The sequence below is a fragment of the Diadema antillarum genome, unplaced genomic scaffold, assembly GCF_040938485.1.
Source record: "Diadema antillarum isolate AM-2024a unplaced genomic scaffold, OU_Dant_1.0 seq00000180_RagTag, whole genome shotgun sequence".
NCBI classification, from domain to species: Eukaryota; Metazoa; Echinodermata; class Echinoidea; order Diadematoida; family Diadematidae; genus Diadema; species Diadema antillarum.
Genome location: NW_027271247.1, coordinates 270,708 through 293,010, shown reverse-complemented (window position 1 = coordinate 293,010; position 22,303 = coordinate 270,708). Strand labels below are relative to the sequence as shown.

Genomic DNA, 22,303 nt, shown 5'->3' with positions numbered 1-22,303 from the left:
GCGTTGCCCTATAAAATCGTGAACACGAGTGCTAATCTTGAACAATTTCCTCTGTCGCACTTTTTCGCGTGTTTGCCGATCAAAGTTCACTATAATTTGCCACTGCACAGTATGGTCTCCGAGAATTGTTACTATCCGTTGACGGTAGTGATATATTCCGTTGTGAATTTGTGCAGGCAAGTTCATGCAGTCGGGTCCTTATCGAAAAAAAAGCAGGAGGATTCGAAGAAGTTCGGAAATTATACCGTGCGATCTTCATACCTTCCCGGGGCTTCAATTCAAACAGTGTGAGGATGATAAGATTACAATGCTACATATCAACGAAAACATATCATTATTGGAGGACAAAATGATTAAATGACATTATAAACATTCTACAGCATGCAGGCCTGTAATGACCGTGGAATAATTTAGTAATGTGGGGTGGAAGAGGGAGGGAGTAAAGGAGAATCAAGACTTCAGCATGCAGGGGCAATCTATTACTCCCCCCCCCCCCCCAAACACACACACACACACACACACACACACACACACACACACACACACACACACACACACACACACACAAACACACACACACATCCGGAATCTGCATGGGAAAACCTCTATTTACTCTAGTTTTTAAACCTTTTTTTGTGTGCTTTTCTTCTTTTACTGCCGCAATCTGTCATTGTTTTTGTCATTGTAGTTAAAAGTGTGAGGTCCCATCCCAATATCGGCCTGTATAGATATTGCACATGCAGTAATTAAGGTGCTCAATGGAGATAACCTGTTTGCATACTTATGAATATTTTCTTTACGTATCTGTGTATTAGATCCATGCTGCTGCCCCTTGTTATATCTACCATTTGGCTTTTTCGTCTCTATTTCTATGAACATGGCTGTAAGTTGTATAAAGCGTTCTTTTAGCCAGTCGCAATATTAGATAACAATATCACAAACACAAAGGGAATAAAACATGCCCGGGTGGTATTAACGGTGGATAGATTTGTGATTCTATCATAAGTATTCCGGTTTATTTTTCGTCTACGCATATGATATGTTTCTCCTTGATAGGAGAGAGGTGAACATCGGTGATCCAATCATTGTAGGGTACAGTCACAGAACTCTGTAAGAGTTCTGTGGGTATGACAGTACATCCAAGAAGGCGATATGTCACCGGTTCACGGGCTGGGGTCAAAGTGCAAAAGGGGCGTATACGTGTGCACGTCTACCATAAACTCTGAGCTTTTCGATATCGAAAGTCGCGAAGTCGTGTTCAAAGTAAATTTTGGATCGCGAAAAAAAAAAATCATACTGAAAGCATTTGACGAAATCAGTGTTGTTGTGAGTGCCTATTTCGCCCTTCTGACAAGAATTAAGTAATGAAGCAAGTATGGTAGAATACAGTAATGGAGGTGACGTGTGATACCTCCTTGGTGTATGCAGCCAAACACGGAGCTCGAGCTCTCTCTCCCCTCACCCCCCCCCCCCCTCCCCTCCACGCTTATACATGTACGCTTTTTTCCCTCTTTTTTTTTTTTTTGTTCCGGATTAGTCAAGACATTGTACGGCTGTATACGGAGAGGATTTAAGCAAAGGAGTAAAACAAGGCACCGCTCATAGAAAGTGAGAAACGGGGCGGATATAATAAAAAAATAGGGGATAAGAAAACAGAAATGAAATTTCGTTTTTGATCAAGCAACAATAAAAGAAAAATATGTAGGCCCCTATAGTAGAAATATCATAAATGAATTATGGAACATGTTCAGGTATTCATTTGGCCACAGAAATGATGTTGAGTGTATCATGAATCAACGCAAGTCATCATGCATTTGCATTAATACAGTTGCTTTAAAGGGGAAATCCAGTCAAAATGTAAGTTAGTCTAAGAAAGAGTAAAATACTACTGGTTCAACGGTAAAATTTTGATCGAAATCGGGTAAAAAAATAAGGAAGTTATGACATTTTGTAGTTTCGCTATAATTTTCGCGGAAACAGTTCTTGAACGGTCAATATGAACATGCAAATGGCAAAGTGATCGTCATCCCCCCCCCCCCACAACTTGCCATATATAGTTTGTACATGAAATTTTGAAAATTTTTTGAAATTTCCAGTTTTTCATTCAAACGCAATTATGCCCGAGGCTCAAATCTTGATGTATCTTACTGATCACTATTCTAGAGTTATTCAACCAGCAATAACATCATGTTTCAGACTTCAATTTCAGAAACATTGAATTTTCGTTATTTTTTGTACACGATCAATGGAAAATTGTAATGTTATGACATGGTGCGCTCACTCATGTCCACTGTACAAGAACTGTTTAGCAGGAATGCTATAGCAAAAAAAAAAAATCATAACTTCCGTGTTTTTCATCCGATTTCAGGCAAATTTTTACCGTTGAACTCGTAAGATTTTATTCTATCTTATCAGGAAAACTTATTTTTGGACTAGATTGTCCTTTAGTGTTTGGTTGTTCATAAAAAACAGCTTACATAGTATTACGCCCAAAAGATGGCGCTATTATTCTTGCTAATGCCAATACGAGAGCACCGCAAAAACATACGAGTTAGGGATTATTTGAATTACTTGTATTAAAATAGAACAGAATCAAATCAAACTATAGTTAGAATGTAATGATACACAAAGACGATATATAATCTGTTTAGATAAGATAAAACAAATTGGAATGGAATGGAATGAAAATGATATGAAATTAGATAAGACAAAAAAATATGATTACAAAAACATGTAAATACTAGTACCTTATTGATTGCTTGCTTTTTTATGTCTGATGTCCAAGTTAATCCTTTTTAGGTTCTCTTTGCTACTCTAAAAGACAATGTCAGATTATGGTCTTCTTTTTGCACTTGCACGGTGGCAAGATTTTGAAATTTTTAAGAAAGCCAAATAATTGTCAATGATGAATATTTCTTAACCCAATTCAAGATGACTATAAACCAGTGGTGGATCCAGGCGGTGCGCACCGGGTGCGTGCGCCCCCACCCCTCCTTTAATTTATTTTGTAAAGGCGCTCCCACCCCCCCCCCCTTTACGGAATTCCTTGATCCGCCCCTGCTATATAGGACTATGATGAAAAGTGAAAAGCTGCATCAGACACTGGTTTGACTAAGATGGTGATTAGTCCTATATTGCTTATACTTTCAGGGGGTTGATTTGAATAGCAGGGATATTGCAAATGAATGGCGTATTTGCGAGATAGTTTTGAAATTAAACATGGGAGAATTGCGCGCCGGTGACTAACACGCCATCTATATAGCTCTCACCGATGATGAATAGGTTCAAAACTTTTGGAAAAGCTGCTAATGTTGTGTGGTGTGTAAGGATTCTATCGAGAAAGTTTTATGAACATTGTTTGTGATCTAGGTCTACAGAAATCGTTCACTTCACAAGTATAGGGTCTACGAGATGGTCACTGCAATGAAATTTTCAGTTTGCGCAAAAATTTTTCAAAGAAATATTTAGAAGGGCAAGAATTCAGTGTAACTCTTATTATAGGAAGCGTATTGAACACGTCTAAAAGAGAGGTTCAGGAAATAACTTTCATGGAGTCATATTCAGAGTAGCATTTCCTGAAGTTCGGCTTCTCTGTTCCTTGTGTAAACAAAGGAGAGCAATGGAAGTAGGCATATAATCATTCTACTTTTTTATGTGAGTGTAAATGAAAGCATTCGTGCAGCAATTATCTTATGCATAAAGTAGAACTAGGATGAAAGGAGTCCACTAGGAAGACATTTCACGTTGGTATACCAGGAAACTGACGAGATTTGAATTCTATTATGAATATTCATGGCTAAGCTATAGCATATTTTATCAGGAAGTTTAGCTAGGAAGAGGGAAACAAAATATGAAGAGTTTGTTCGCAAAAACCAATAAGTCCATACTTGCCATATGGAGATATTTGCGATTAAAGATCAAGAAAAATAAAGAGAATAATAAGAAAATTTTTGCTTCTTTTGACCATAACTTCAAAAATGTACTTTTATATGTAGTGACCAATATATCATTTAAAAGGTATTATTTTGTACTTTATGACAGAGACCATACTTCAAAATCTTAAAAAATGGACTTATCGGTTTTTGCGATCAAACTCTTCATATGGTCTTGAATTGTTATTATCAAAAGACATGGGATTGTGCTAGTTAGGCCCTATACCTCAAAAGGGAAAGTGTAAAGGCTTTGGAATTGTGGTCGCCTTATTGTTGTTTTTTTTTTCTCTCACACACACTTTATCTCCCCCCCCCCCCCCCCCTTATCATCTCACAGCTGTTGGAAAATGTAGGACAGACTGAACCATGGATTTTGATTGTAGAAGAAGAGAAAAGGAGAGAAGAAGAAGCTATGATTACTTCACAGGGTCCTATAGATTCACGGTTCTTTGCATTCTTTACCTGAAACAAAAGGGACACAGCCCCATATAGGCCTACCTAAGTACCTATAGTATAGGCCCTAATCAAGAAACAGATCGTTAGAATACTAGATGTCTAGATTGTACACCATGCAGGATTTTTTTTTTTTAACGATTTCATGAGGTTCTAATTCCTAGTCCATTCTAAACGATTCTGTGTAAATGCCTTTGCAGCCTTTCTTATAAATGTAGTTGACGAAAGACCGATCATTAATTATTCTTGTCAACAAGAACTGAGGAAATATTTTTATTAATAATGTATTCAAAACAAATTTGACCTGTCCATATATGGCATGATTGAAAGTGGTAAACAAACTACTTATTCCGCTATCATACAGAGAATATTTTCAAAATGCAGTGAGAGGGCCTATTGAACAAAACACAGAAATCTAAAAATGAAAGGCTCATAAAAAAAGAAATGTCATAACGCGAAAGGTAAGGTGATGTTAATGATATGGGATCGTCGAATGTAAAGGCCTACATGACCATTACAGCCGTTCTACTGCTGTGTTGCACTCTCATCAATCACCATACAGCACACGCTGCTGCATTTATCTGTCAGATTGCATCTTCGGACGGGTTTGAGCCCATGCGATCAACATTGTAGACATTTATGTGCGGCTTGTTGGTCATGTTTGACCCTCTGGCTATTGTATTGTTCGATTTGACCTAGCCAAAGCTATCGACAATCCCTGAGTCATGCAGCAGAGCTAGCCATCAGCCCTACATCCATAAGGAATAACGAGAATTCTCTTTCAATCAGCTGAACAGCAGACTGGTAACACACCTTACCCGTTATTCGTGGCTGCCACAATGAACTATTCGATGTCGCGCGATAGCAGTCTCTCATTACGTTCTCAATCAAAACTTAGGAAAATGGCGACCGGCTGCTGCGGTGTTAAGCGACAGAAAGTGTCGGCTCCTCCTGAAAATGAAGGAAACCAACAAGGATCTTCGACGTCATGTTCTGCAAGAGATTATAATCCGTCTGCCAGAAACGGTTCGGCTGTTATACCTCGACCAAATGGCCTTAGCAATGGACTCAATGCCAACCTAGCCCGTATTGTGTGTGAAGAGATGTGTTATTTCTGCTTTGAAACTCTGTCCCGACATCTTAACAACGAAGGACCCGCACCATCGCCAAAATTCACCGACAAACCTTTGTGAGTGCGCTGAGTTTATCCCTTACTTCATTCAATAGAAAAATGGTCATAACATAAATTGAGACTTGACAGTAGGCCTAACCAGTTTTTGTATGTCATCATTGTTCCACATCATGCCATTATGGCTGCAACAAAGTACAATTGTAACAGTAACTCGCCAGCACAGTTGTGTGGTGACTCTTTCCCTCATATTATCACGATTATGAGTCAGAGAGAACCCTGTAGTAGGGCTGTACTGATACTGTGGGCGTGTGGTGGCTTTGTAGGCTCTAACCCTTTTAGATCCTATCAATCAAGTCTACTGACCCTGTGCTGTTATTTGTGTGTGTGTGTGTGTAAAGTTAGAAAAAAAAAAAGGCTCAAATATTGTAGTCATTTTGATTTGTACCTAACTGTAGTGTACTGTATGAGTATGAACAACAAAAAAGATGTGTTTTTTCTTTGTACGTACAAGTGTAGTACACAGTCAATGTAAACTGTATCAGTTAAAGTTACTGTGATATAATGTGAATCAGCTCAGTGATCTATGTCACTGTACATCATATACACAAACAATATGTGAGACATGCATCCTAATACTAATAGGGTATTTTTTAAATTAATTTCTGAATGCATTCAAATTCATCTTGCATCGTGAATTTCCTTAATACTAAAAAGAAAATGTAGACTAAATAAATAAAGCAACTGCACCAAAAAGTTCAACCTCCCATGGCCAAGGTTCGACCATGCGCAAAAGCATAGAGCTCCACGATGTTTTTACATGCAGCAGGTGATCAAATTTTGGACGGCATTAAGTTGTAAGGTGGAATCATGGGCAGCTTGTTTAAAAGTACAAGTTTATCTTGTAATTTGTAGAAGAAAAGCAAAAAATGAAACAAAAAAACAAAATATACACGTATGTAAAATGAAACAGACAGAGATAAATGTAGGGTCTATGAGGATTGCTACAATTGCACAAATACCTGGACATATTGTGGAACAGGCCTAGACATACAGATGTACATGTAGCCTTCATTTGATGGCATGTGCCCATACAGATCAACCCCTTGTTTGCAGACAGCAGTACAAGACAATTTTTGTATGATACAGTTCCTCAGTAGACTCAGCACTTGTACATCTACATGTTCATGTACTTTTAAAGGGATGGTACAGCTTTGGTCAAGATCAGGTTTCCAACTTTTTATTTTGATAATTTTTTGAGATAATGAGAAATCTCTTAGTCATAAATGTAAAAGAGCATACAATTCTAAGAGGAATTCAAAGTTTATTTGATGAAAATTGGTATTGAAATGGCTGAGATATCTAAAACAAACCAATAAGAGTACATAAAAGGTGGTACCCTCCTTTTACAAGGTTGTATGAGGATCACTTTGTTTTACTTTGTTTTACTTTGTTTTTGGATATCTCGGCCATTTCAAAACTGATTTCCATCAAATATACTTTGAATTCCTCTCAGAATTGTATGCACTTTTACATTTCATAAATTGCTTCACATTGTTTGTATCTCACAAAAAGTGGATTTACTAAGCTGAATCCTTGACTCAACCATTACTGTACCATTCCTTTAAGACTTAATAAAGGGATGGCACAGTATTGGTGGAGATGAGAATTGGCCTTTTAACTTTTTGCGAGATACCAAGAAAACACTTCAATGATGTAGTACAGAACATACTATTTAAAGAGGAATTCAAAGTTTATTTGATAAAAATCGGGTTTGGAATGACTGAAACATCCAAAAACAAAGTAAAACAAAGCGATTGTAATAAAGTGTGGGTCCCACACTTTATTAGAATCGCTCTTTTTTGATATCTCAGCCATTTCAAAACCAATTTTCATCAAATTTTGAATTCCTCATAGAATTACACTTGTACATGACTGTTCATACAAGTTGTATATATATCATAAGAGGTTTCTCATTATCTCACCAAAAAATGTTAGAAACCTGAAATTAGGTCTCAACCAAAACTATACCATCCCTTTAAATTTACTGAAAGAATCTGGCTTGACTGTGACCTGTGAATAACATACTCAATAGTGGTGTTACATTGCTTTGATAAGCTTTTCTGTCTTTTGTTCATGACATCTTAGGGTAATTGCAAGGATCCAAGACTGTTGAGTACAAAAACTTGCTGCTGACACATAATTTTGACATTGTTTTTCATCCAGAAGAATGTTGATGCTATTTCAAGAATGTCAGACATGTCCTAAGGGAAATGCACCTCCATCTGAACATTTGTTGTAGATTATATTGAAAGTTTAGAGCCCATGGAATTTTGACTCTTTGATATGAGTAGAAAATCTCTTCTTTTTCTTTTTCTTTTTTTTTAACTTTACAAAAATAGTACCTGCATAATCTCCATACACATGATTTTGTGTGTGTGTGTGTGTGTGTGTTTGTGTGAAATCCATCATGTTTTAGCCATGCAGTGACACCACAAACAATATTTCTCACGGTGTTTGTCTTTGTTACATGTACACTCACTTCTTTCTCTCTCTTGTACACTGTGTAACTATGATTATATTGGAACATACAGCTGTACTTGTACTCATACTACATTTGTAGAATTGAAATATATGCAATGCTGAAAAGAAAAGACATTCAGCAATGTAATGATCTAAAACGTCATGTGAAACTCAACTACTAGTATTAAATACGGCTTGTTCAAGATTAAATTTGTTTTCATCACGTTGATCAAGATTGCTTACAAGGGCAAAGTGTGTGTATTACCTACCTACCAGTACCTACATGATATGGATACCTAGGGATGATTCTGAATGCAGGCTTTAAGTATCTGATAGTCAGATCCAGATTTGGTCCTTCTTGAAGTAAACTGGGTTGTTGCCAGATGGAGTGGCATCAAACTTAAACTTGATGGGTTCGTTGTTCCATACAGCTGTAACTTATCTTATTAACCGATTTCAAAGCTGTTACTGAATTGAACATGCTTGAGAACATGAACAAGCAAACATTCACACACACGCACACACATGCACACTGTACAACTTGTATGCCTACATATACTGTATGAAAGAAGAAGAAATCACATGTGTAGAACTTTAGTAATTGAGTTGCCTTTTCTCTTAAGTTTCATAGTGATAATACATGATTTTATGTGAATGCTGTGCACATGGTACCATACTGTCTGTATTGTGCATTTATTTATTGTTTTTTTTTTTTTCTAAATTTCAAAATGCCCTGCCACCCACAGCTGGCGATTTGCAGTTTAATAACACAGACATGACTGCCTCTGGAGGAACTACAGTTTGTACATGTGTATGCACAGAGTGACAAACAAGATACAATATACACAGTATCTGTAAAGCTAGTACTGGTATCTCACCAACGGAGACGTCTCTGCGACGTCTCCAACTTATCAGGTGCAGCAGTCAAATCTTGGAAGTCCCTGTCATTCTAGTTATCCAACAGACTGGTGCCCTTGCCTACAAAGATACAATACAGTCCGACCTCTCCTACTTTTGTATCCGCACACGTCAGGCTTGGCGCTCATCCGGATAAGGGATTTGGCCGGATATGGGAGACCAAGGAGGTTCAAGAGAATGGAGTCACAACCGTCTTATTTCCTTTGCTAAATGTTCGATGTCGCCGCTCAAAAATATTTGAAGCATGGGTATGCCAAACAGGATCTGCCTCGCAGATAGGAAGACAATTGACTCGTGTTTCATTGCATAATCACTAGCCACTTTCTAAGGACCCATCCTTACAGCAGGGCTCGACACTAACTTTTTTGTTTGGTGGCCCCATCCTCAAATTTTTGGTGGCCCGAGGGAAAAATTTGGTGGCCCCGAAAAAAAAAAATAAAAAAAACATAAGTCCTGTTTTTTTTAATGTGTCAAATATCTAAGTTTTATCCAGTCATAGTAAGAATTGGAAGTTGGACATACATTTACTCATGAATAAACCTCAACAAACTCACAACACTCACTCTCAGGCACTCATTCAGTCCTTTTCATCCATCCTTTAAACAAATATAACTGCTAATTTCCTGCGCAAAAAGTTACAAATTAATTGACGTACTTTTTGGTGGCCCGAGGCGGGCCACCAAATTTGCCCTTTTTTGAAATTTGGTGGCCGGACTTTCAATTTTGGTGGCCGGGCCACCGGGCCACCGTTAGTGTCGAGCCCTGCTTACAGTATTCCTGTATGTCTTTGTGATGGTAATTACTTTTCGCTATCCCTTCTCATAAAAGGTACGTAGGTGGTACAGACACGAGGATGTGCATTATAATAGATAGAAATATTGTGCAAAAAAAATGCTGAAATAAAGATGAAAATTACTCGACTGGGCATACAGTGTACCTGGGCACTAATCTGATACATGTGTACATGTATCTACAGTGTATCAATAAAGAATTATACATGAAGATTATTCCATATTACTTAGTTTTATTTGTGGAAATTAAGTGAAAAGTGATAAAACCGGCTTTCCAGGATGGCACAGTCTTAAACATTTTCACATGATACAGCTCTGATGTACACCTTTGCACAAATTTCTGGATGGGATTGACTTTTGTTTTACATGCTTTATCATCATTTTAAAGTGAAGTTCGTTTCATTTACCGGTAATAAATAAATAGGCAAAATATGGCCAACATTATGTTCACATTCAAAATGAATCTTCAGATTGCTCAGCAAGACGGCGGCGTTGAACATCGATCATCAAAGGCACAAGTGCACCTTAAATTCACACAACAATAGAGATCTGACAACTGTTTGAATACATACACAACCAGTTGGAACTCCAACTCTTAAACCTCTTTGGGGAGACTGCCGCCTACACAAACATATTATACCCATTGGTAGACGTACATGTAACCTATTGCAGGTAGCGTACACTGAAACTCTTTCTTTGCTCCAAGCTTGAAATTTTGCGGTAGTGAATGTCTGAATACATGCTATGAATTTTAGATGAAAATTTGATGTGAATGTACAGGTGTACATTATACAAAAAAACTGTATGTTGATTATGTTAGGAATAATATGTACATTTGTAATTCATGTGAGTTTGTGTAGGAATTTTGTTTGAGTTTGAAATCCTCCTTTCTCCCTTCATTATCAGATTTAAACAAAAAAAAAAAATCACGGCGAGATCGCATCCATATAACAGAGAGATCTGGATAGAGGGAGGCCGGATAGGAGAGGTCAGACTGTACATTGTATGTACCTGGTAGGCTGGTACATCTATTCCACCCCAGAAGCATTGTGCTACAGATGTAACTTGCTTCTGTTACTGCCATATCATTTTACTCCACTGTGGAGGCACACTGAGGCAAAGTTGTCAGCCGCAATAATTGTAGTAAATGTTTATATTCTGGATTTTTTTTGTCTTTAAACCCTTTTCTTTATAAAAAGAAAAGAGATTTTTTTTTTTTTATGAAGTACATTATGACTTGTACATGCATTGTTTCTCTGCTGAAATTAAATTGTTTGCAGACTTACAATGTAGAAACTACATTGTACAATATATCAGTACTTACAAATCTGTAATTTTCCCATTTTATAACTATGATACAATTTACAGCTGGTATGATCATTTTCAAAGAGAGAAAAAATTTCCAATTTTGGACATTTTGCAAAATTTAAATTGGGAATAGGTGAGAACCATGCTATCAAGTAGGGAATACTGAGTGTAAAGAGAAAATTCACTTCATCCACTTTGTTGTAGAGCAATTACTGTAATGTACGCTTGTATGCCATCCAAGTCATGGATCCAAATACAGTGTACATGTTTTTACAGTGTATAATGCTGATTCTCATATTTTATTGCCTAATTTATATCAGAGTAAAAGTGTACTGATGCATGTACAGGGTACATGTACAGTACACTGTAGTTAAATTTAGAGAATAACGTAATGCCTAGAGTATAAAGTGGCAGTACACATAATTGTGCAGTGTACATGTACAATGTACCTGACTGCAAAGTACTATATACGTGATGATGATCAATCATGCCCTTGCAGTACTTAGTACTGTACATTTCCCCACAAGCTGCATACGATTCATTCTCGCGCAGAAAATCGATGGATGTTGCTGTAGCCTGATTTCAAACATTACTGTAGCAACCACGATCAGATATGCTTTGAGAGTGCATATTTGCGATACTGTCGGCGTATCCCATCTATTTTGCAAATTGCCTACACTGTGTATTCCTCAATACTGTATTCTGCATTTTTGTTATCACCCAACTGAAATCATGTTATCCCGGCATTACAATGTATGGTATTGTTACACATTTTTTTTTTGACATACCCTGTATGTTGTCTGTGTTCATTTACAGATTTTAAGAGCAAAAATCAACTGTTTATTCCAGGGCCGGCGGAGCGTTTTCATAAGTGTGGGGGCCCGCTTCCAGGTTTCACGAGCTAACAAGCAAAAAAAAAAAAAAAAAGAAAAAGGTGCTCAGCTCATCTCTCCTCCCCTTCCTTTTCCGGGTTTCTTCAGCTGACAAGCAAAAAAAAAAAAAAAAAGGTCTTCAGTGGAAATATCTAGTGCCACTTACGTACTTCCGGGTTAAAAAAAAGTGTGGGGGCCCAAAGTGATGACACCTTATGTATTCCTTTGTATGGTGCACAAAAAATGTGGGGGCCCAAGCCCCCACAGCCCCCACAGTTCCGCTGGCCATGTATGCACACACACTGAACCAAAAATTTTATGTTTTACCTTTAAATAATGGTGGGTCTGGATTGGTTATGGGGAAAGAACACAAAATGTAGTTGTAAAATAATGGCAGTTGCAATTAATACTAACATCTGCATGCTTTAAAAGTATTGACTCTTGACTACAGCTGTACATTAACAGTATGGTAATTAGATCATGTGTGATACTTTGGGGAGTAGGTCGAGGTTACAGTGTAAACAGATGGCAAGACACTGTGATACAAGCTGCCACACTTATCAGTCACTAATGTTATGTAATGGGTCCAATCACATTATGCATGAGTGAAGGCATATTGCCAAAGATCGGAGCAGTAGCCCTGACACACTTTTTGATCAAATTTCTGTCTGGTCTTCAATTCAATCAATTGGTGTTTTTTTTCTGCTTACGTGCTGACTTACAAATGTAATGCTTTTGTCAGTCCATTGTAGTGGCGAGTTTTTTTAGTATTCTTGAAATTTTGTTACTGATGTTGTCGTGGCAACTACAAATTTGTATGTTCATGATGTAATACACATATGAACAGAAATGAACACACATACTGGTACACACACATGCATTGCACACACAGGGAGACTCTTCCCACCTCTCTGGTGCACATACACTGCACATTGTATACACTGTATGTACATACAAGCTTGTATAATGTATACATACGAGTGTATTAAACTTCACAACCATATTACAGCTGCATGTACGAATACACGGGAAGGTGCTACAAAATATACATACGTGTAATAAATACTTGCCTGATTGCCCAAGGCAAGTGAAAATCAACAAAATCAGGCAAGTGTTAAATGGAACAATGAGAAAAAATAAGATAATGATTGCTTTATAGTGATGCAACACACAGCAACTTTCCAGCACGTCTTGTAGTGTACATTTTACATAATACATGTTGTATGTGAAGAATAAATGCACCAATGCAACACAGACACTCGATCAAACCAAGTTTGTTACTCCATTGTTTCTTATGGGAATCAATTTGTGCTGTTTACAATGTTGTAAACATGTACTTGTAAATGATTGTGTTTTTATTAATCCTTAACTTACAAATGATCTTCTAAATCAGTTTCTTATATTTTTTGACCTTTTTTTAGGGAAAGTGAAAATTATGTTCAGGCAAGTGTTCTGCAACAATTTGAAAATCTGCTTGCTGGACCAGGCAGGTGGTGAAAAAAAAAAGTTACATAGCACCCTGCTTTGGTGTGGTGTACACGTAGATGATTTTTTTTTTCTTTTTTCTCTTTTTTTATACATTGTAAATAGTTTTACCTGTTTGTTTTATACAGATGTGAAGCCCGTGTACATACAGTTTTGTACTTCATTGTTTGTATCCCATGGCTACAAACTGAATTGTTTTCTGATTCAGTGTCTTGGTGTGGATGATTGTTCATTTTTATCTAACATACGTTGTAACATTAAAGATCACTAAAGCCAACTGTGCGCATCTAGCATGCATGTACAGTATGTACATATACAGCCATGTGAAACATTTGTTTGTTTGTTTTTTATGTGCCCCATGCAGTGTACAGGTGGACCAAGTGGAAGTTGAAATTGATAGTTGGATAATGCTGTGGAATGTCTATAATCTGTTGCACTTTCACAACCCTTATCATGGCATTCTGCATCATGAGTCATCATGTGCACAAAAGCATGGAATTCATGTACTGTACATAGTTTGACTATTTTTGATGTCACTTTTTTTTTTCTCTGTCCTCCTGCAGTCCACTGTTTGTTACATGGAAGATAGGCAAAGACCAGCGCCTCCGCGGCTGTATAGGTACATTCACTGCCATGAATCTCCATGACGGTCTCAGGGAATATGCAATATCTAGGTAAGCGCTATTAGATTATAAACATACTCTTCATTAATATGTACCGTATTCAAAATGATGAATTTGATTAAGTTTGAAAAAAAGCACCAACCTGCAGCTGAGTCGGAAGGGTGCCACTGTATTTATATATAAATTGATTTCTAGCAAATGAAGTACTTGAATTGCAGCTGCATCAGCCAGTGCTACATGTCTAGCAATATTTGGCAATTTTTATGACCCATTTGAAATCTCATTTCAGTGTTTGAGGGCTTTCCCTGAGTCAGTCGGGTTCCCAGAGATCAAAAAGAAGGATAATAAACCAGGTTGTAGGGTAGGCAAGCCAACAATTATGTCTGCCATCACTGGATGACATACTGGGTTGGGTATGCATGATGTGATTCTTAATGAGGTGATCAAAATTGGCTTGCATGTCCCCTTTGTGTTGTACCGCCACCGATGTACACATAAGGCTTCAACACTGCCCAAATTGTTACATGGCTTGAAGTAGAAAGCGTGTGGAACAGCGCTGCAGTGGTAACATGTCTTCCCTCTGGTCCCATTCCTTCCAGTGCGTTCAAAGATACGCGGTTTTCGCCTATCTCCAAGGACGAGTTAACGCGCCTTCACGTGTCTGTGTCTTTGTTACGTCATTTTGAAGATGCCAAAGACTGGGAGGACTGGCGGGTAAGTAATTGAAATATTAGGGGAAAAAAATGAAAATATTAATATTTGTACACCTACAATGTATGGATATTTGAGTGTGTGTGTCAGTGTCATTGATAGGATGACATATTACATGTGAAGAATAGGGGTGCTACATAAGCACTTGTGTGATTTCCCAGGGGCAAGTGAAAATCAAATTCGGTCAAGCGTTTTTTAACAATAAGAACAAATGCTTGCCTGAATTGGGCAAGCAAAAAGTTTTAAAGCCACCTTTTTATCACTTCATTTTTCACCCCTCCCAACAAACCCACAAAGTCAGCCATAGAGAAGCCCAAAGATAATGGCTGTTTACTGATGCAACACACTGTATATTTCATTTCAGCAACTTTCCAACACATACGTGAAGATGCCCCAATGTAATGCAGCGGCAACACTTGATCAGACAGAGTTTGTTACTCAATGTGTGCTGTTTATTCCAAAGATTGTGTTTTATTGGGCCCTTGACTCACACATGATTTTCAATAATCATTATGCTTATGCTTAAAGTAGATGAAATATGATTTTTTTTTTAAAGTTAAAAAACAACAAACAAATATAGTTCTTGGAATTTTTCTATATGGGCCATTTTTCCTACATCACTTTTTCTAAACATCAAACTGGCAGGTTCAGTTTTATGTAACACTGCATAAATGTTGAAGAGAATTCTTAATTGTGGATAACTTTGTTCTTGTATATGTATGTGTCTTTTTGAAATGGAGTCACAAGCTTTTTCAATAAAAACACTTTCACCTGAGAAGATAGACAGGGGCATTAAAGATATATGGGAGCATACATGGCCTGAACTTACGGAGAAAGAATGTACATGGTATGTTGCAGAATCTACAACAATGTATGACAGCATGTGATATTTGTATGAGACCAAGCTTTCTATCATTTAGTATGACTGTGACTTACGTACAGTCTGCGATATCATCGAAAAAGTTTGAAAAATAACAAAAGCATGCTATATTGTATATAGGGAGATTCCTAATATATGTCCGCGTTGGACCAGCCTTCCCATGGCATGGGATCCCAGCACTACTTGGTCTTTGAAGCTGTACTCTTGTATGTCTTATTTGACTTTTTTGTTGTTTTTGTTTTGTTTTTGTTTTGTCTTTGTAGGTGGGAACACATGGAATTAGGATAGAGTTCTACAATGAGAAGGGAACAAAGAAGTCAGCCACCTATCTACCTGAAGTCCCTCCAGAACAAGGTATGTATGACAGTATGTTTAGACTACCCTCTGAGATATAACTTGGGACTGAAGAAAAAAACTTTGACTTATAGAAAAATTGACTTGAATGTAGGATGAAAAACAAAGAAAAAAAATGGGTTCTGGAAAAGATGTTCAACTTTTAATATCAATGCCACTTCAACTTGAACATACAGAGTCTTCTGTAGTTTTGGATGCCAGGCGATGGTTAACTCAAATAAAATTGTGTTGTTACTTTGCTGACTTTCTTGTACATGCAAAACCATGCTCCCAAAATGTCATGAATATGCACCTTGGTCAGCTTGGCTGATTTAATAGAGTTTTGAATATTTGCTGAGAGTTACCAGTCTTTTATACTTTAAAGGACAAGTTCACCTTCATAAACATAAAGATTGAGAAAGTGCAACAATATTAGTAGAACACATCAGTGAAAGTTTGAGGAAAATTGGACAATCGATGCAAAAGTTATGAATTTTTCAAATTTTTGTGTTGGAACCGCTGGATGAGGAGACTACTACAGCTTGTGAGTCATATGCGTACAACAGTATAAAGAAAATATAAAAGAAAATTCAACATATTTTCACTTTTTTCGCATAATAAAAGAGCAATTGACTTGCCTCTTTCTAAAGGCAGGGGGAATAATATTACCCATAACATTTATCGGTAACGAGTCAGGGGAATGTGTGCTTTTTTCAAAAGATGGAATTTTGTGAAATTCTCTTTATATTTTTTCTTTTTTTGTTGTACGCATGTGACATCTAAGTTATTCATACACTGCAGTAGTCTTCTCATCCAGCGGGTACTGCACAAAAACTTCAAAAATTCATAACTTTTGAACGGATTGTCTGATTTTCCTCAAACTTTCAATGATGTGTTCTACTAATATTGCTACATTCTCCCAATCCTTATGTTTATGAAGGTGAACTTGTCCTTTAAATTACAACCAAGCATTGAACAAATTATAGATAGAATTTACTGGTTTTTGTACACCTTTTTTGGTACACCTAAAGTTTGGCTTTCTCACTTTTCCACTCACAAGGTACACTACTTGAAAGTATATGGGAGCTTCAGTAGCAGTCAGCAGCTGGTTTGCTACTTTGACATAATCTTGAACAGTGTCATTAGTGTCAAGTGGAACAAGTTTCAAGCAACCTTGATTATTCCTTCAGTAGTTGCCATGGAGTTCAATTAGAGTAGCAGCCCTAAATATTTGATTTTCCATCATAAACCGTGTATTTTGGTGGGTTAGGGACATCCAGTTTTGGTGGGTTGTATCAAGGCACAGCATTCCATTAATCCTCCGAACTGGACCAACATGTACATACTACATGTTGTATAAGGCCCGCTCTGGTGTAACAGTGTGCCTCAGTCCAACAGGAAGGAGATATGTAGGGGAACAATAGTTATGGGATTCTGTAATCTTCATTCATTTGCAGCTAGTTTCAAGACATATTATGTGCCAAATGACAAAGACCGCACTCTAGCAGACATGTATGTCAATCACTGAATAAAGCACAGTACAGGTTAAAACTGACATTCTTTCAGAAATAAACCCTAAACCCATTGAAGTGTAGTCCAGAGTATACTCGGGCAGGTGCCTTTCGGAATACGTGTTGTAGCAAAATCAGCTGGTCCCCAGTGGGTTAACTACAAACTCATACCCCAATTCATGACTCTGTGTACGTTCTAGAAGAGGTCTTACATGTGTATTATCATAGATGCAAAAGCAATGTTCCCTGCAGTCTTAGAATTGTGCTCATTGCAGAAAAGTTGCACCTTAAAGACAAGCTTATGTAGGTCACTTGTGTCATGTGTCACTGGGTCTCAAGTGCAAATTTAACCATTTGTTAAAGCATTGTGCAAGTACGGATTTACCACACAAAAAAAAAGAAAAAAAAAAGAGAGAAAAATAGCACGCACAGCATCTGCCATGGCCCAATAGGTATTTCAAAGCAAGGGAGAATGCCAAAAAAGTTTGACACCCGGCACTCATTCAGCGAATGTCTCTGTGGACTGATGATTATAGGAAGTGTAGGGCCCAACAAAAAAAAAAAGAAGAGAAAACTGCCAGCCATGAAAAGAAAGCAGATTGTGTGAGAGATAGCTGTGCTGTAATAACAGTTTATTGCCCCATGTCAAAACAAAATCATTGATTGAATACTGAGGCAAGACCACGTGTTGTTAACATGTGCGATGTGCTTTTGGTTTTTCCCCTTCTACAGAGTGGACAAAGAAGCAAACGATAGACCATCTGCTGAGGAAGGGCGGCTACACGGCACCTCTAATACGAGACGAGTTCCGTCGCACTATACGAGTCACCCGCTACCAGAGTGAAAAACTGACCAAGAGCTATGCAGATTTCACCGCCCATCATGCCAGGTGCCGGCAAGCCAATGGACACATTTAATGAAAGCTTTTGCCACGTGGGGGCAACATGGTTCAATCTATTTTTTTTCACCATCCTCTTTTTTATATGTATTTTTCAATTCATCATTTCTATGGAGACCTCATGCATTTTTTAGAGTCTGAACTAGATAGGTGCGTGTAGTAGGTGTAAAGTGGATGTGAACTGAGCCATCACATGGCCAAGAGTGGGATTGCTGTTCATGGTTTGGTAGAAAAGGTCATAGGTGCAAAGACAAGAGTGTTTTTTGCAGATTTTGGTATAGGATGTGTACAAGTACCATTTGGTGGTGTGTAGTTGTTGTAATAGGTGTCATTTCAGGACTGTTGGACATGGCATCCATTTTGCGCAAGCAGCCGAGAATTTCTTTCAGGTCTGGTGTCCTGGCATGTGCAGTGCTGTCATACATTTCATGTTTCAAATGACACAATTGAGAGCATTTACCATTAAATCCAGAAGCCTTTTGTGGACATCTGATATCTGTGACACTTGGGTAGTTTTAGCATTCTCAAGAGCAGTCCTTCTGGCACACATTATTCAGCATCTGCTTTTGGCAGCATCAAAAATATTTTCAATCACTAATTTCAATCACTGTGTTGGGACTGTGTCAATTGATATCACTAGAAAAGAAGGCTTTAATACAAAAACTGAACTTGATGCCAATATACAGCGCAGATTTGTTCCGTCCCTCTCTCTTACGACACATTTGCACACTAACTCAAAGACTGACCATTTAATTATTGGTCACAATTAGAATCACATTTCTGATGAGACTACTATCCCCATAAGTACAGTGATGCTTAAGCCCGCCGCTCACTATACAACTCACGACTATACGACTGACAGACTTTGGATCTGAAATAAACAAGCGTGTTTACTCTGAGGCTATTGTGATTAATTTCGGATCCAAAGTCTGTCAGTCGTATAGTCGTGAGTTGTATAGTGTGCAGCGGGCTTTACAAACATATAAAACAATCAACTGCACATGGAAATTGTGTCTGTCATGTGTAGAAATAGTTTGGGGCATTAGCACATACGCTTTGTACCTCTGCGGCATCAGTGTGTGCTACAGTAACAGAATGCCAGTGCCATCGCACTTTAAGATGATGTCTTTGCTCCTAATGATCTAGCCTTTAACTTCACATTTTCATATCAGCTTCTGCACCAGGGCTGAAGAAATTTTCCAACTCTTGCCAAGAAAATTTGCACTGAGCTCTTGATTTGTTGTTTTTTTATTCATATGCCTCTGGTTTAATGACATTTTAGTCAATTGTACATCTTGGTCATTTTGTCATTATTATTACTCTTATTTCTCATTGTCATCCGATTGCCTTTGCTGTGATATGCTGAATTTCCTTTTTTTTCCCCCTCTGCCATTGACTTTGTTTTCATTTGTTAAAAATTAATGTCCCACCCTCCCCCTATACATGTGTTTCCTTCAAATGCAATGTAATTTCCTCAAATCTGGAAATATAATGAAAGTGCAGCAGTTTTCTTGGCAATAGTTAATTTGTGCAGTACACTCCATTACTTCCTTTTCATTTAATTTACATAACAATTTATGCCTCAAAGGGAGAAGAAATGGCTTGGCATCAGCATTTTGTTCGTCAAGACATCACTAGAAATTTCCATGCATCATTCCCATTGTTGATACCTTCCCCAATGCAGACACCTAATACATGTATGTTAGCAGTTATTTCCAGGAAATTGTTCCGGGAGAGACATCGATGGCTTGTAGACTTGGCATGAACATTAATTCATCGGGTGAGAATGATAAGGGCATTAAGTTGCCCCTAAACCCATAGTGTTTGAGGCAACTTAACACCCTTCTCATTCTCGACTGACGAATTTAAACAAACAAAACTTTGCAACATTGCTCATGGATGGCAAATAGCTTTTGACATTTCACTGTTAACCCATTCCTCCCGCAATTCTCAGAGAGCTTTCAATGCCCTTAAACAAGATTCTTTTGCAGGTCCATGGAGAACAGATGGGTTGGTAATCCGTTTGTGCAAAAGCAGTCAAGCAGTACATGCATCCCCTTCGCATGGTCAACTACATGTGCCATCAAACAATGAAAATATTGATCTGTCGAGAGGTATGAATAGAGCCCGTGCTGATGGGCTCAAAAACTCATTTGTTCTACACAAAGTAGGCACCTGAATGGGATCAGTGAAAGCTAATCTGTACTGAGCTCAGCCTTGCTATGTACATCTTCATATGAGTTTTACATCAGTAGAAAGTGCGCACTACATTGGAAAAAAGGCAAATAATACTGCGATACACATGATTTTCATACAGAAAGAAGACAGGCATTGATAGAAGATACTCTAATCTTTCTATCAAAGCTATTTTATTGGGCAGCATAACACAAACATGAATTTAGGCCACAAATACACTCAGGCACTCTTGTCTATATATTGGGAACCTTGTATACCAGGTTCCCGTATATCAGTCGACGCCACGGGAAGGAACAGGTTAAATTGGCTCAGCTTTTGAGTGTGTTTTTATATGTGCATGTGTGTGTGTGTGTGTGTGTGTGTGTGTGTGTGTGTGTGTGTGTGTGTGTGTGTGTGTGTGTGTGTGTGTGTGTGTGAAAAGGAGAGAAAATAATGAGAGAGACTTGTCTGCAGAGCTGGAAAACCAAATTCCAAGGGAGAATAATTTAAAACAGAGTATGATATAATTTGTGGTACACAGGTCTGTGTAGAAGGCTTTGAATAGGAATCTTGCTATTTGGACGGGGTCAACTATTACCTTGAGAATTGCATTAGACCATCTTCAACAGTTAAATCAGATGCCTTTATGGTGGCTTGACAGAATTCACAGATGATAAATCAATCATATTATTTGATAAATTTACACACACACACAAAAGAGACCACAGCTGGACTGCAAAAAAGGTGTTATATTATGGTTGAGTTTGTCAGTGTTTGTCATGAGTAGATTGCATAATGAAGGAGCCATTCAGAAATAAGACTAGCATGTTTTCTCTCTGTGACTGACATCTCTCCAAAATTCCATTATTGAAAAGTGTTAAGTGTTATGCAGTAATTGCTAGGTATGTCTGTGTAGTACGTTTGCTACCAAAAACCAATCCCATGCACTGTTCACGACTCCTTTCTCCATTTCCATTGCTTCACATTGTTTGTGTGTCTCGCTGAAACATGGTTTGTTTAAAAAGAGGAAACATTCCACTAGGTGTAGTGCAGGATGACCAGTGTATGTTTTGATCTGCTTCAGTGTCGGTGTCAATCAAGTATGTCAGTGCTATAAAGATTGTGTGGAGTCCCCAAGGAAAGTCCCAGCTCTGTTTTTGTTGTTGTCCTACTACAGTCTTGAGCCACTGGGAAGCACTGGGACAATTGAGTGTATGTGTAATTATTCAGTATGAGTGCTCTACATGCTTTCAGCTGGCAATTTGTTAGATATCACAATTTGGTTTTCACCCGCAGTTCATTCGTGGAGATGTAATAAGCTCAGATTTCTTTCTGTAAACGTTGTTCATATCTTCCGTCAAATCTTTTTCACGAGCAATAATGATCTATCAATTCAGGTGATTTCTTTTGATTCATTTCCAGCATGGACATAGTGAACTGTAGCTGCGAAGAAAAAGAAACAAGAGCATGGTTAATTATGCTGTGCCACACGAGTTCCATCCAGCCAGTCCCTTAACTATATCACTCCTGCGTCCACATGCATTTGTACAGTCTACATGTACCAATATTTTTCACGAGATAGTGGTTACATTTAACTCGCTTTGCAGTTGATGGAATACGCCAGCAATGTAATTTTTCTCTTTTTTGTCCGGGCTATCAAGATCATGCACCAAAGTGTTTTGACAGTGCTTGTCAAATTTATTCTCATAAAATTGCAGGAGGGTGAGTTTTATTGTCATGAACAGAAATAAAAGGCTAGAC

The 22,303-nt window shown here is 37.9% G+C and overlaps 1 protein-coding gene across 1 annotated transcript; it reads left to right on the top strand.

Annotated features, from left to right (window-relative positions):
* Positions 1-5,287: 5,287 nt before the first annotated feature.
* LOC139728459 (AMMECR1-like protein) lies at positions 5,288-20,938 on the top strand. Its single transcript, XM_071639399.1, has 5 exons — positions 5,288-5,574; positions 13,975-14,085; positions 14,634-14,748; positions 15,889-15,979; positions 18,202-20,938. The coding sequence occupies exons 1-5, from the start codon at positions 5,288-5,290 to the stop codon at positions 18,384-18,386; spliced, it is 789 nt and encodes a 262-aa protein (XP_071495500.1). The 3' UTR covers positions 18,387-20,938.
* The last annotated feature ends 1,365 nt before the right edge of the window (positions 20,939-22,303 follow it).

Excerpts from the sequence above, each read along its gene's own strand:
- LOC139728459 (XM_071639399.1), top strand. The coding sequence starts at position 5,288 with ATGGCGACCGGCTGCTGCGGTGTTAAGCGACAGAAAGTGTCGGCTCCT. Across the intron at positions 14,086-14,633 it reads AGGGAATATGCAATATCTAG|TGCGTTCAAAGATACGCGGT; the intron begins GTAAGCGCTATT and ends CATTCCTTCCAG. Across the intron at positions 14,749-15,888 it reads AAGACTGGGAGGACTGGCGG|GTGGGAACACATGGAATTAG; the intron begins GTAAGTAATTGA and ends TTGTCTTTGTAG.